This window comes from Xenopus laevis, chromosome 9_10L (genome assembly GCF_017654675.1).
Source record: "Xenopus laevis strain J_2021 chromosome 9_10L, Xenopus_laevis_v10.1, whole genome shotgun sequence".
NCBI classification, from domain to species: domain Eukaryota; kingdom Metazoa; phylum Chordata; class Amphibia; order Anura; family Pipidae; genus Xenopus; species Xenopus laevis.
The window spans coordinates 131,770,986-131,785,381 of NC_054387.1; the positions used below are offsets into that span (position 1 = coordinate 131,770,986).

The 14,396-nt window shown below is 41.1% G+C and overlaps 1 protein-coding gene across 1 annotated transcript; it reads right to left on the reverse strand.

Moving 5' to 3' along the window:
- Positions 1-196: 196 nt before the first annotated feature.
- Positions 197-14,141, reverse strand: LOC121398188 (up-regulator of cell proliferation-like). Its single transcript, XM_041577018.1, has 3 exons — positions 13,928-14,141; positions 7,429-7,560; positions 197-4,984 (listed from the first exon to the last, which is right to left on the reverse strand). Exons 1-3 carry the CDS (start codon positions 13,944-13,946, stop codon positions 366-368), a joined length of 4,770 nt encoding a protein of 1,589 aa, XP_041432952.1. The 5' UTR covers positions 13,947-14,141; the 3' UTR covers positions 197-365.
- Between the last annotated feature and the right edge of the window lie 255 nt (positions 14,142-14,396).

The window sequence follows — 14,396 nt, forward strand, 5'->3', positions numbered from 1 at the left end:
GTTATTTTCCCCTTGAATGTCAGGAAGTCTATTAACATCTCCAAATGGGTCAACGGACCTCTGCCATTGACTTGTACATGAACTCTGCAGGTTTTAGGTGGCGAATATTTGAATTAGGACTGTTTCTATAGTCAAGGTGTGATAAGTCTCACATTCAAATTTACATTTGAATAAGGGGATTAAAATTCAAATGTGTGAATTTTGACCCTTGAAAATATGATTTTACTATTCGACCCTTGATAAATCTGCCCCTAAGTGTCACATGGATACGAAACACGTAAGCTTGAAACCATTGTCTAATATTGTTGGCCAGATATGCATGTGGGTTCCAGAGTGCCCCATACCTTTTATTGTTCTATATTGAATTAGTAGTACTCTAACCATTCTTTGACTCTAAATGACTCTTTTAGACTGTGTAGAGCTTTCTCTTGTGTGATATTCTGCCAGTCTTTTGGAATATCTGCTGGTTTTGTACAATATGCATCTGCAAATTGTTCATTAAACTCCTTGAAAACAAATTTCCAGTAATCTGTGCAGGTAGTACTTATCTCAGGATATATAATCCAGTCTGGGTAACATGTACGGTAATCTTTGTAAGGATGGGGCTTGAAGTCTGTCTCTTCTGAAATAAAACTGTCATTGGAGGTGATATCAGTAGAACAGATTGAGTAATCTAGGGCCTCTATGTTACTTATTCTATTGCATTTAGCTAGACCCTTTGGTCGGTGAAGAGAAGCAAAGTGTTCCTTATGGTCAGCAGTTGCAGCCTCACAAGGCACTTTGCAGAACGGGCATTGCTTTCCACACCCTATGACTTTCTTAAGCAGTTCATCTTGAGGCTTAAGTGTGATTTGAGAAAGTATGGTGTCAATATCCAATTCTTGAATTTCCATACTGATTTTCTCTTCCATAACATTCAAAAAGAATTGAATGTGCTCTGAAAACTCGGAAGAGTTTACTTTGCTTTGAAAAATTACCAGCTGTAAATATTTTTTCTCAATTGCTAAGTCCTTATTTAACAGGCTGCAAAAATGGTCTACAAAATCTAGAACATTTTCCTTCTCTTCTTTCGACACAGTTTCAAGAGCCCATCTAACTGTCTTCATTATGGATTTAAGAATCTCAATCTGCAAGTTTCGACTGCATTTCATGTCTTTGTATTGATGCTTAATGTACATCACTATCCAAGTTTTAGCAAAGCTCTCATAGTTATCAAGGTAATTCAGATACCACTGGAAGGACATATGTTCTAAGAGATTTTGAAGGACCTTAAACTGAAATACAGTTCGACTCTTGAATTCTAGTGCATCTTTTCTATGCAAAATATCACTCATTATCATGCCACCAGTATGTTCAAAAATATGTTGGCTGATCGCCGGCTCTAGGCAAAGCTTGCAGAAATATTTTGCCCTTTTCAGGCACTCATCTTTTTCTCTATAAATACTTTCAAATATGTAATAATAATGGTCCTTGAGATTTCTTAAACTGGGACCTGGATTGTTCTTTTTAAGAAATTCATTGTGCATCCTTTGGAATTCTAGTGCTGCTTCCTTGACGATAAAAAACACTAGGTCCAACTGCAGTGAAGGCTCATCTTGAAGAACACCAGTGTGGTTCTTCTTCATTCCTTCCCGTATCATTTGGAGAAGTTCCTGAGAATAAATTTCATCATAATACTCTTTTGTGTTAACAATTTCTGCAATGTACCCACGGCATTTGTTTATTATACAACTGGGGAAAAAATATTCTGGACTAAAATATTTCTGTGAATATAATTTACTGTTGCTAAATTCTTCTAAACTATTCAGAGTAAGCAATTCTGGATTTGATGAGCCATACAAAAGCTTAATATGATGAAGGATTTCCTGGTTTATGTTACGTGCCAAAAAATTTGACATGGTCACATCCTCTAGTGTTTTTTCCCACATCTCTTCAAATTCCCTCTTTAGTTGATGATCATCAGTTTTACATGTGGTATTTCTACCGATCTCAATAATAGTTGTAACTCTGTCTGCCATTATCTGATTGAAATGATCCAACACTTTTTGGAATTTGAATTTCTCCTTCTGCTCGTGAAATACTTCCTCAAATTTTGTAGCTAAAGACATTTCTTGTGTCTTCCTGAGATACTTCACACTCCTGGAGAAGTCAGTTTTAAATGGTTCCAAAAGATGCACATTGTCACACCCACTGTGAAGAAATTCTTTGAGTGATTCTAGCATGATTGTCTCTTCTTCTCTTAATCTCCTATTCAGGCATTCTTTTATTTTTTTACATGTTTTTCTGTTCACCTTGTCTGCTGGTAGATTCTTTATAAAAAATGTCATTTCTTTGAACCAGCTATGCATTGACTTCTGGAAGTTCCATTCCCAGCCTGTATAATGCATGCATAGCTGGTTATAAGCTTCAGAAACTAAGCTGTTCCTTAAGCTAAATATAAATTTCTCATGTTTCACTGCATTCCACAGGCTTTTAATCCACTCAGTAAATTCTGGTATTGTCTGAGCTTTTATGCTAGCTGATTGCAAATAGGAAATTAAACTTAGCTTTAGGTCATACACACCATCACTGTATCCGGAGTTAACCGAAGCCATGGGTGGGACACCGTACCACATGCCTGGAATATACCAAGTATGTTCTTCAAGGTTATAATCTATAACATCTGAGAACATTGCTATTTGGCTCTTTTTTTCCATTCTTGCTGCAATTAGTGTCATTTCATTTAGGTGCTGTAGCAGCTTGTGCCTGTCTCTCAAATTCCTTTCATAAGCAGACACATCGCTCACATTCTGGTGGACAAACTGGCAGTTTGGCTTCTTTCCTATTTGTTTCATCCTAACAAATGCATGGATCACAAGTTGCAAAATATCTTTCATTTCTGTTGTATTCTCCATGGCCATATTGATTATTGTGATATCGCTTAACCCAACAACAAGAGTTGCCAACTCATTGTCATGTTCATAGCTGCCCGCAAGAGAAGCCATCTCTGGAGACCTCAGTCCTTCAGTATCAACCACTAGAATAAACTCACATCCCAGCTCAATCTGAAGTTTATCTTTGACTTGGAGCAGAGTCATGAAAGCTCCTCTTGTGCACCGTCCACCACTGACAGGTAATTGCAATCCAAACATGGTGTTGAGAAGGGTGGATTTCCCTGTGCTCTGCACTCCTAGTACAGTGATTACTCTCAATCTACATCTTCCTCCTGTCTTACTGTCCAACTCTGAAAGGATATCAGTTATCCAATGTATGGGTATGTTGGAGACATCTCCATCTATGAGCTCTAAAGGGAATCCATCCAGAAAGAGCTCAGCCACTATTGCCGGAAATTTTGTATATTTACCTGTTATTTTTCTATCTTTGGCTGTTAAATATTTAGCCTCATAAAACTGTCCCAATTCACGCAAAAAATGTTCAGCTCCCAAAGAACTTTTCCGTATCCTCAGATCTATCTCCTTTAGTCTGTCTGTATCTCCTGGGAAATGGTAAAAACTCTCTCTGTACTCTTTGTGCAGAGAATGAAGATTGTCTCTCGTGATTGCGTCAATATAAAACATCATTGTTTTTAGGAATAAAAGTTTATGTCTTGTGATACCATCTGTAAATGTCTGCATATCATCTGGAAATGCATGTGCATTTTGTTTCTCACGCAGTTCAGAATATGTTTTCATAAGCTTGGCTCTGTATGTTTCTGCATTTTTCTTCCCCTGTTTCCTCATCCTGCACATTTCTTTTTCTATTCCGGATATTTTTTTCCATAAATTTCCATGAAGTCTCATAGTGTTTTTCTTATATTGAGCAACACTTTTTATATTACCCGTGATCTCCTGGGCAAGAACTTTAGCATCCTTAATCTCTTCAGATGCTTCATCTACGTTAATCCCAAATTCTTTGGCTTCCTTAGACATTTCCTCTAAATTCATGAGATCTGAATCATTCTGCATAAGATGCTCTATTACATGAATTAATAGTTTTACAAATTTTCTGTCAGTAACTGAGTTTTTCTTTTTGAAGATATTGATCCTCTTTTTGTTCTGTAACAGTTTGATGTGTTCTTCTGTCTCCTTACTTACAGGTTCAGAAGAAAGTACAATAATAATAATTCTTGTATACCTATCTTCAATCTTTGATAAGAATTCATACTCTCTCTCGCTAATACTCTCTGTAAATATAAACACAGATGAAGATACTCGGGTTAAAAATTTAAACTGCTCCAACGCAGACTGCAGGTCCCCTCTCATATTAGCAACAGCAATGGGTTCTTTGAAAATGTTCATTTTATCACTGCTTCCTGGAAAATACCAAGAAATTTCCACTAACCCATCTGAGATTTTCCGTAAAGTATACCCACTTTCCATTTCTCTGTGCAGGAAAAACTCTTGGACCTGATGAGGTAGGCTGAGAAGCTGATTGAGAATGTGTGACTTTGATAAATTGCATTTTCCTAGCCTCGTAAAAGAGAACATTGGCATTTTTATGTGCACCAAGTTATCTTCACAAAATTCTTTCATGTCCTTTGATGATTGGGGTCTCCATCTTTTCACAATACCCCTCATCGCCCACAACATATAGGTACAACCAGGTCCATCACCAGCAGGAAGCAGTAGAGGGACAGCAAACTGACACAAACACATTTTTGATAACATTTCTTGCTGTAAACAAGGGTCTGAGCAATGCAGTAGAACACAAAGAACGTCAAGTGGATGGACAGAGTAAGGTGTATTGTTTGAAGCTTCTACATCTTCATCTAAATTCCTTTCCTCTGACTTGATGCCTTCATATGGAACACGCAAACACCTCGCTGCAGGGCTAAGGGCCATCAACTTCCACAGAAAATACCAAGGAAAATCTTTTACTGTCTGACACTCAATTCTTTGTATATTTTCATGTCCAACTTCAAGAACATTCTTCAGGGTCAGCTTGGAACTTTCATAATGGCTCATTCCTAATTCATCAAGCAGTATTCGAAACAAAGTTCCTTTGTCTACAGAACAAGAAAAGTGTATGTCAAATTAAACGTTTCATGAAGATTCTTGTCTTTTTGTTTCATGCAGATTGCTTCTTACACCACAGCTTAAAACTTATACAACAAGAGTTGTTTCTTTATTTATTTAAAAAAATAAACAAAGGAAACATTCTTCTTAAAAATAATAATAAAATAATCAAAAACAAAAGTTTTATGGAATTTTATCCAAAACGATAATGGTTTCTAATCAGATGCTGATGAGAAACAGATTTGTAAAATTATTCAAATAATTACCTCTTAAAATATTTCTATATTGTTGGCCAACAATAAAATGTAGTTCATGTAGATGTAGATGGAGTAGGTACAGCACTCACCAGGATTAATTGCTGTATATATGCTAATGTAACTGATACTCTCTTTTAATAATATAGAGAAGTTGGGATAAGATTTGATCAAATACTCCAGCTGGTCAAGGCTACTGACACCTTGTGAGTATTTTGTAGCTGCTTTGTCTCATTTTTCTAAATCTCAATACAGGTATGGGACCTTTTATCCAGAGTGCTTGGCACACAGGGTTTTCAGGATAATGGATCTTTTTGTAATTTGGATCTTCATTCCTTAAAACTACTAAAATATGATTTAAACATGAATTATACCCATTAGGATTATTTAACCCACAATATAGATAGATTATAGTTTAGTTGGGATGAAGTACAAGGCACTGCTTTAGAAAATGGAAATAATTTTTCAACAATTCGGATTATTTGTATAAAATGGAGTCTATGGGAGATGACTTTTCCGTAATTTGGAGCTTTCTGTATAAGGGGTTTTCAGATATATACCTGCAAATTGGATACAACTATTGTGATGAGACTATGGTGTTCACGCATGGATATAATATGGACTGCACCAACATTTTATACCAAATTTTCTTTACCATGTTGTTTTTAGTGTTTTTTTTATTTATTTTTACAAATGTCACTGATACACACCCAGCCTTAATATAGAGTGAAGTTAGAGATCACCACAGTCCACAGGAGTGAAGTTCCGCCACTCTTCATTCTTTTCTAATGGAATTTTAAAAGTGTATCAAAAAGCAAAAGTGAAAGAAATTAATGGAGAGTGGCGGAATTACACTCAAGTGGACTGTGGTGATCTCTAACTTCACTATTTGATAAATATAAACCCATAGAGAGGAGGGGGTCAAGATTTGATACTTTTATAACCTTGCGTGTTGTTTCCATTTGGCGTTGCACAATAAATCTATTATAGCAGTTAATCTTGGTGAGTGTTTTTTTACATGAACTACATTGATTGATGTGGCCATACACCAGGGAGTCGCACCACCAGAAGGTAAAGCAATTTGTTTAAACAGGTTGTGCTCCCAATTTAAAATTCCAACATATTGTTGCAAAAAGAAAATGTTCCAGTATGAGAAGATCTCTTTGAGCAACTCAAATGCACAGCATTTGTGAATGCACAGCATAGTCTTGTCTAGCCTACACTAAATCTTTCAGAGAGTCCCCATTTGTATTGATACAATGTGTATACACTACATTACTTTATGATTAGGGGACCCTACTACAAAGAGATCTCCTTGCCAACTCCATCATGCACCTGATGTAACTAGGCACCTATTATAGTTATGATGAGATATGGAAAGCTTTTCTGTTCTTCAGCAATAAAGAAACACCTGCAATCTAAGTACAAGGTCTAGTATCCTTGGTAGTGATGGGCGATGTATTCGCCAGGCACGAATCCGGGACAAATTTGTGTGTTTCGCGTAATTGTATATAAATTTGCGTATTTGACATGAAAATTCTGCGGCGGCGAAAAGATTTGGATACCTGCATAAAAGTTTTTCTGACACCGCCGATGGTTCCGATGCCAGCACCAATTTTGATGCCGGAGACCATTAACGGACGCCCATTGACTTTAACGGGTGCCGTCGTTAACTTTGACGCCAGCGCCCATTTTGATGCAGCAAATTTTTCGGCAGTTTCCGAATTTCGCAAAATTCTTGTTAATGCGAAACGGGACAAATTTGCCCATCAATAATGCTTGGTTATCTACATTATGTAAGGGTCCAGGCAACTTTAACTAGATTTCTAGATTTACCTAGATACTCACCAAGGGACTAACTGTAGTATCTTAGTTCCCTCTTCTGGTCCTGATGATACTGCACTGGGACTATCAAATTAAACAAATCCCAAGTGAAATTGGGCTGAGACAGAATTTCAGTCAATCACGTCCCTTGTGTGACTAAAAAGTCTATTCCATCTAGAGCAAACCATGTAGATTGCATTTCAGGTAGTATTTAAAGTAATGGAGTCACTTTGGTTGCCCTACTGATCCCTCCAACGCTTAATTTTAGCTTGCCATAGACATCCTAACCAACTTGACATACAGATTATTGATGCGTTTTAAGACATTAGCAAGTGACTGCAAATCAACACAGTTACCTTCTTCTGGTGAAGTCTCTAGGGAGATACTTTTCATTCTCTCCACAAGGTCGTCAATAGAAAAATCACTATCTTGATCAGCTGACTTTTTAGAGGCCATGGAATTTTTCTTATGTGGATTTTCACCATCATCTATAAAAACAATTTATTGTTTCAAATTAAATACATAAAGAAAATTCATCATCCATTTTCATAAGCTCCAGGCCCACTGATCAACAATGGACTAACCAGGTATAGTCACTTTAAGCTAATTTAAATACAGTGTCCTGCAATTACACACACTATAGAAACAGTGGATAATAGTCTCTGGGAAGGGAGTGTGACTGTGGGATAGCAGGTATAGTAGGGAGAGATGGTGTCTATAGTAACAGTGGATAATAGTCTCTGGGAAGGGAGTGTGACTGTGGGATAGCAGGTATAGTAGGGAGAGATGGTGCCTATAGTAACAGTGGATAATAGTCTCTGGAAGGGAGTGTGACTGTGGGATAGCAGGTATAGTAGGGAGAGATGGTGTCTATAGTAACAGTGGATAATAGTCTCTGGGAAGGGAGTGTGACTGTGGGATAGCAGGTATAGTAGGGAGAGATGGTGCCTATAGTAACAGTGGGATAATAGTCTCTGGGAAGGGAGTGTGACTGTGGGATAGCAGGTATAGTAGGGAGAGATGGTGCCTATAGTAAACAGTGGGATAATAGTCTCTGGGAAGGGAGTGTGGACTGTGGGATAGCAGGTAATAGTAGGGAGAGATGGTGTCTATAGTAAACAGTGGATAATAGTCTCTGGGAAGGGAGTGTGACTGTGGGATAGCAGGTATAGTAGGGAGAGATGGTGCCTATAGTAACAGTGGGATAACTAGTCTCTGGGAAGGGAGTGTGACTGTGGGATAGCAGGTATAGTAGGGAGAGATGGTGTCTATAGTAACAGTGGATAATAGTCTCTGGGAAGGGAGTGTGACTGTGGATAGCAAGGTATAGTAGGGAGAGATTGGTGTCTATAGTAACAGTGGATAATAGTCTCTGGGAAGGGAAGTGTGACTGTGGGATAACAGGTATAGTAGGAGAGATGGTACCTATAGTAACAGTGGATAATAGTCTCTGGGAAGGGAGTGTGACTGTGGGATAGCAGGTATAGTAGGGAGAGATTGTGTCTATAGTAACAGTGGATAATAGTCTCTGGGAAGCGAGTGTGACTGTGGGATAGCAGGTATAGTAGGAAGAGATGGTGTCTATAGTAACAGTGGGATAATAGTCTCTGGGAAGGGAGTGTGACTGTGGGATAGCAGGTATAGTAGGGAGAGATGGTGTCTATAGTAACAGTGGATAATAGTCTCTGGGAAGGGAGTGTGACTGTGGGATAGCAGGTATAGTAGGGGAGAGATGGTTGCCTATAGTAACAGTTGGGATAATAGTCTCTGGGAAGGGAGTGTGACTGTGGGATAGCAGGTATAGTAGGGAGAGATGGTGTCCTATAGTAACAGTGGATAATAGTCTCTGGGAAGGGAGTGTGACTGTGGGATAGCAGGTATAGTAGGGAGAGATGGTGCCTATAGTAACAGTGGGATAATAGTCTCTGGAAGGGAGTGTGACTGTGGGATAGCAGGTATAGTAGGGAGAGATGGTGCCTATAGTAACAGTGGATAATAGGTCTCTGGGAAGGGAGTGTGACTGTGGGATAGCAGGTATAGTAGGAGAGATGGTGTCTATAGTAACAGTGGGATAATAGTCTCTGGGGAAGGGAGTGTGACGTGTGGGATGGCAGGTATAGTAACAGTGGGTATAATAGTCTACTGGGGAAGGGGAGTGGTGACTGTGGATCGCAGGTATAGTAGCGGAGAGATGGTGCCTATAGTAACCTGGGATCAATAGTCTCTGGGAAGGGAGTGTGACTGTGGGATGAGCAGGTTATAGTAGGGAGAGATGCGTGTCATAATAGTAACAAGTGGATAAATAGTCTCTGGGAAAGGGAGTGGACTGTGGATAGCAAGGTATAAGTAGGGAGAGATGGTGCCTATAGTAACAGTAGGGATAATAGTCTTCGGGAAGGGAGTGGTGACTGTGGGATAGCAGGATATAGTAAGAGAGAGATGGTGTCTATAAGTAACAGTGGGGATAATAGTCTCTGTGGAAAGGGAGTGGTGACTGTGGGAATAGACAGGTATAGTAGGGAGAGATGGTGCCTATAGTAAACAGTGGGATAATAGTCTCTGGGAAGGGAGTGTGACTGTGGGATAGCAGGTATAGTAGGGAAGACGATGGTGTCTCATAGTAACAGTAGGATAATATGTCTCTGGGAAAGGAGTGTGACTGTGGGATAGCAGGTATAGTAGGGAGAGATGGTGTCTATAGTAACAGTGGATAATAGTCTCTGGAAGGGAGTGTGACTTGGGATAGGGTATAGTAGGGAGAGATGGTGCTTAGTAGTGGATAATAGCATCGGAAGGAGGGGTGGGGATAGCAGGTATAGTAGGGAGAGATGGTGTCTATAGTAACAGTGGGATAATAGTCTCTGGGAAGGGAGTGTGACTGTGGGATAGCAGGTATAGTAGGGAGAGATGGTGCCTATAGTAACAGTGGATAATAGTCTCTGGGAAGGGAGTGTGACTGTGGGATAGCAGGTATAGTAGGGAGAGATGGTGCCTATAGTAACAGTGGATAATAGTCTCTGGGAAGGGAGTGTGACTGTGGGATAGCAGGTATAGTAGGGAGAGATGTGTCTATAGTAACAGTGGATAATAGTCTCTGGGAAGGGAGTGTGACTGTGGGATAGCAGGTATAGTAGGAGAGATGGTGTCTATAGTAACAGTGGATAATAGTCTCTGGGAAGGGAGTGTGACTGTGGGATAGCAGGTATAGTAGGGAGAGATGGTGCCTATAGTAACAGTGGATAATAGTCTCTGGGAAGGGAGTGTGACTGTGGGATAGCAGGTATAGTAGGGAGAGATGGTGCCTATAGTAACAGTGGCATAACAGTCTCTGGGAAGGGAGTGTGACTGTGGGATAGCAGGTATAGTAGGGAGAGATGGTGTCTATAGTAACAGTGGGATAATAGTCTCTGGGAAGGGAGTGTGACTGTGGGATAGCAGGTATAGTAGGGAGAGATGGTGTCTATAGTAACAGTGGATAATAGTCTCTGGGAAGGGAGTGTGACTGTGGATAGCAGGTATAGTAGGGAGAGATGGTGTCTATAGTAACCAGTGGTAATAGTCTCTGGGGAAGGGAGTGTGACTGTGGGATAGCAGGTATAGTAGGGAGAGATGTGCCTATAGTAACAGTGGATAAAGTCTCTGGGAAGGGAGTGTGACTGTGGGATAGCAGGTATAGTAGGGAGAGATGTGTCTATAGTAACAGTGGATAATAGTCTCTGGGAAGGGAGTGTGACTGTGGATAGCATGTAATAGTAGGGAGAGATGGTGTCTATAGTAACAGTGGATAATAGTCTCTGGGAAGGGAGTGTGACTGTGGGATAGCAGGTATAGTAGGGAGAGATGGTGCCTATAGTAACAGTGGATAATAGTCTCTGGGAAGGGAGTGTGACTGTGGGATAGCAGGTATAGTAGGGAGAGATGGTGCCTATAGTAACAGTGGATAATAGTCTCTGGGAAGGGAGTGTGACTGTGGGATAGCAGGTATAGTAGGGAGAGATGGTGCCTATAGTAACAGTGGATAATAGTCTCTGGGAAGGGAGTGTGACTGTGGGATAGCAGGTATAGTAGGGAGAGATGGTGTCTATAGTAACAGTGGATAATAGTCTCTGGGAAGGGAGTGTGGACTGTGGGATAGCAGGTATAGTAGGGAGAGATGGTGCCTATAGTAACAGTGGATAATAGTCTCTGGGAAGGGAGTGTGACTGTGGGATAGCAGGTATAGTAGGGAGAGATGGTGCCTATAGTAACAGTGGATAATAGTCTCTGGGAAGGGAGTGTGACTGTGGGATAGCAGGTATAGTAGGGAGAGATGGTGCCTATAGTAACAGTGGATAATAGTCTCTGGGAAGGGAGTGTGACTGTGGGATAGCAGGTATAGTAGGGAGAGATGGTGCCTATAGTAACAGTGGATAATAGTCTCTGGGAAGGGAGTGTGACTGTGGGATAGCAGGTATAGTAGGGAGAGATGGTGCCTATAGTAACAGTGGATAATAGTCTCTGGGAAGGGAGTGTGACTGTGGGATAGCAGGTATAGTAGGGAGAGATGGTGCCTATAGTAACAGTGGATAATAGTCTCTGGAAGGGAGTGTGACTGTGGGATAGCAGGTATAGTAGGGAGAGATGGTGCCTATAGTAACAGTGGATAATAGTCTCTGGGAAGGGAGTGTGACTGTGGGATAGCAGGTATAGTAGGGAGAGATGGTGCCTATAGTAACAGTGGATAATAGTCTCTGGGAAGGGAGTGTGACTGTGGGATAGCAGGTATAGTAGGGAGAGATGGTGCCTATAGTAACAGTGATAATAGTCTCTGGGAAGGGAGTGTGACTGTGGGATAGCAGGTATAGTAGGGAGAGATGGTGGCCTATAGTAACAGTGGATAATAGTCTCTGGGAAGGGAGTGTGACTGTGGGATAGCAGGTATAGTAGGGAGAGATGGTGGCCTATAGTAACAGTGGATAATAGTCTCTGGGAAGGGAGTGTGACTGTGGGATAGCAGGTATAGTAGGGAGAGATGGTGCCTATAGTAACAGTGGATAATAGTCTCTGGGAAGGGAGTGTGACTGTGGGATAGCAGGTTATAGTAGGGAGAGATGGTGCCTATAGTAACAGTGGATAATAGTCTCTGGGAAGGGAGTGTGACTGTGGGATAGCAGGTATAGTAGGGAGAGATGGTGTCTATAGTAACAGTGGATAATAGTCTCTGGGAAGGGAGTGTGACTGTGGGATAGCAGGTATAGTAGGGAGAGATGGTGCCTATAGTAACAGTGGATAATAGTCTCTGGGAAGGGAGTGTGACTGTGGATAGCAGGTATAGTAGGGAGAGATGGTGCCTATAGTAACAGTGGATAATAGTCTCTGGGAAGGGAGTGTGACTGTGGGATAGCAGGTATAGTAGGGAGAGATGGTGTCTATAGTAACAGTGGATAATAGTCTCTGGGAAGGGAGTGTGACTGTGGGATAGCAGGTATAGTAGGGAGAGATGGTGTCTATAGTAACAGTGGATAATAGTCTCTGGGAAGGGAGTGTGACTGTGGGATAGCAGGTATAGTAGGGAGAGATGGTGCCTATAGTAACAGTGGATAATAGTCTCTGGGAAGGGAGTGTGACTGTGGGATAGAAGGTATAGTAGGGAGAGATGGTGTCTATAGTAACAGTGGATAATAGTCTCTGGGAAGGGAGTGTGACTGTGGGATAGCAGGTATAGTATGGAGAGATGGTGCCTATAGTAACAGTGGATAATAGTCTCTGGGAAGGGAGTGTGACTGTGGGATAGCAGGTATAGTAGGGAGAGATGGTGCCTATAGTAACAGTGGATAATAGTCTCTGGGAAGGGAGTGTGACTGTGGGATAGCAGGTATAGTAGGGAGAGATGGTGCCTATAGTAACAGTGGGATAATAGTCTCTGGGAAGGAAGTGTGACTGTGGGATAACAGGTATAGTAGGGAGAGATGGTGCCTATAGTAACAGTGGATAATAGTCTCTGGGAAGTGAGTGTGACTGTGGGATAGCAGGTATAGTAGGGAGAGATGGTGTCTATAGTAACAGTGGGATAATAGTCTCTGGGAAGGGAGTGTGACTGTGGGATAGAATAAATAATAGAAGTAGATTGGTTAACATTCATTGAAGCATATTCATATTATTTATATATCATAGCAACATTAATATCAGTGCTGCGCATCCTGTGGCCTTTCCTGTTTCTGTGAATTTCAAATCCCTATACATTCAGGCAAGAGGAGCAGTGCAGTACAAGAGACAGACAGAAGAAGGAGTGTAGTACAAGAAACAGACAGAAGGAGTGCAGTACAAGAGACAGACGGCAGAAGGAGTGCAGTACAAGAGACAGACAGGAGTGCAGTATAAGAGACAGACGGCAGAAGGAGTGCAGCACAAGAGACAGACAGGAGTGCAGCACAAGAGACAGACAGGAGTGCAGTACAAGAGACAGACGGAAGAAGGAGTGCAGTACAAGAGACAGACGGAAGAAGGAGTGCAGTACAAGAGACAGACAGGAGTGCAGTACAAGAGACAGACGGCAGAAGGAGTGCAGCACAAGAGACAGACAGGAGTGCAGTACAAGAGACAGACAGAAGAAGGAGTGCAGTACAAGAGACAGACGGAAGAAGGAGTGCAGTACAAGAGACAGACAGGAGTGCAGTACAAGAGACAGACGGCAGAAGGAGTGCAGCACAAGAGACAGACAGGAGTGCAGTACAAGAGACAGACGGCAGAAGGAGTGCAGACTGCAGTGCAAGAGACAGACAATAGTAGGAGTACAAGGAGTAGATTACAGTAACAGTTTATCGGTCACTGCTCAGGACTGGCTGCACAATAGATTAGTACTAAGCACAGACGTACCTGGGGCCTGGGTGTTCATATCGGTCTCTCTGTTTCTCAGCTATTAGTTCCTATTCAGTAACAGGCCAGCACTGTGTATACTGCAGTCATTGTTATACTTATGTCTCCTGGGAGTCACATTCAGCTTTCACTTTCATTTCTGCTGCGTGACTCACTGAAACTGGTACAATTAACATGAAAGACTCCGATTACAGAATGTTTATTAACTGGCCATATAAACCATACCTCCCAACTGTCCCTTTTTCGGAGGGACAGTCCCTCTTTTGACAGCTCAACCCGCAGTCCCTCATTTGTACTGGAAAGTTCCTCTTTTCTCTGAAATGAACAGCCAGAAAAAGAAACAAAGTTTCTAACTTAATTGGCTTTTAGGAGAGAGCCCAGAACAGCTAACAGGTGCAAATAAGTTACTTTGTAACAATTTCAGACACAAAAACACAGTTTAGATAAGGAGAAATATTTTCAAACTTTC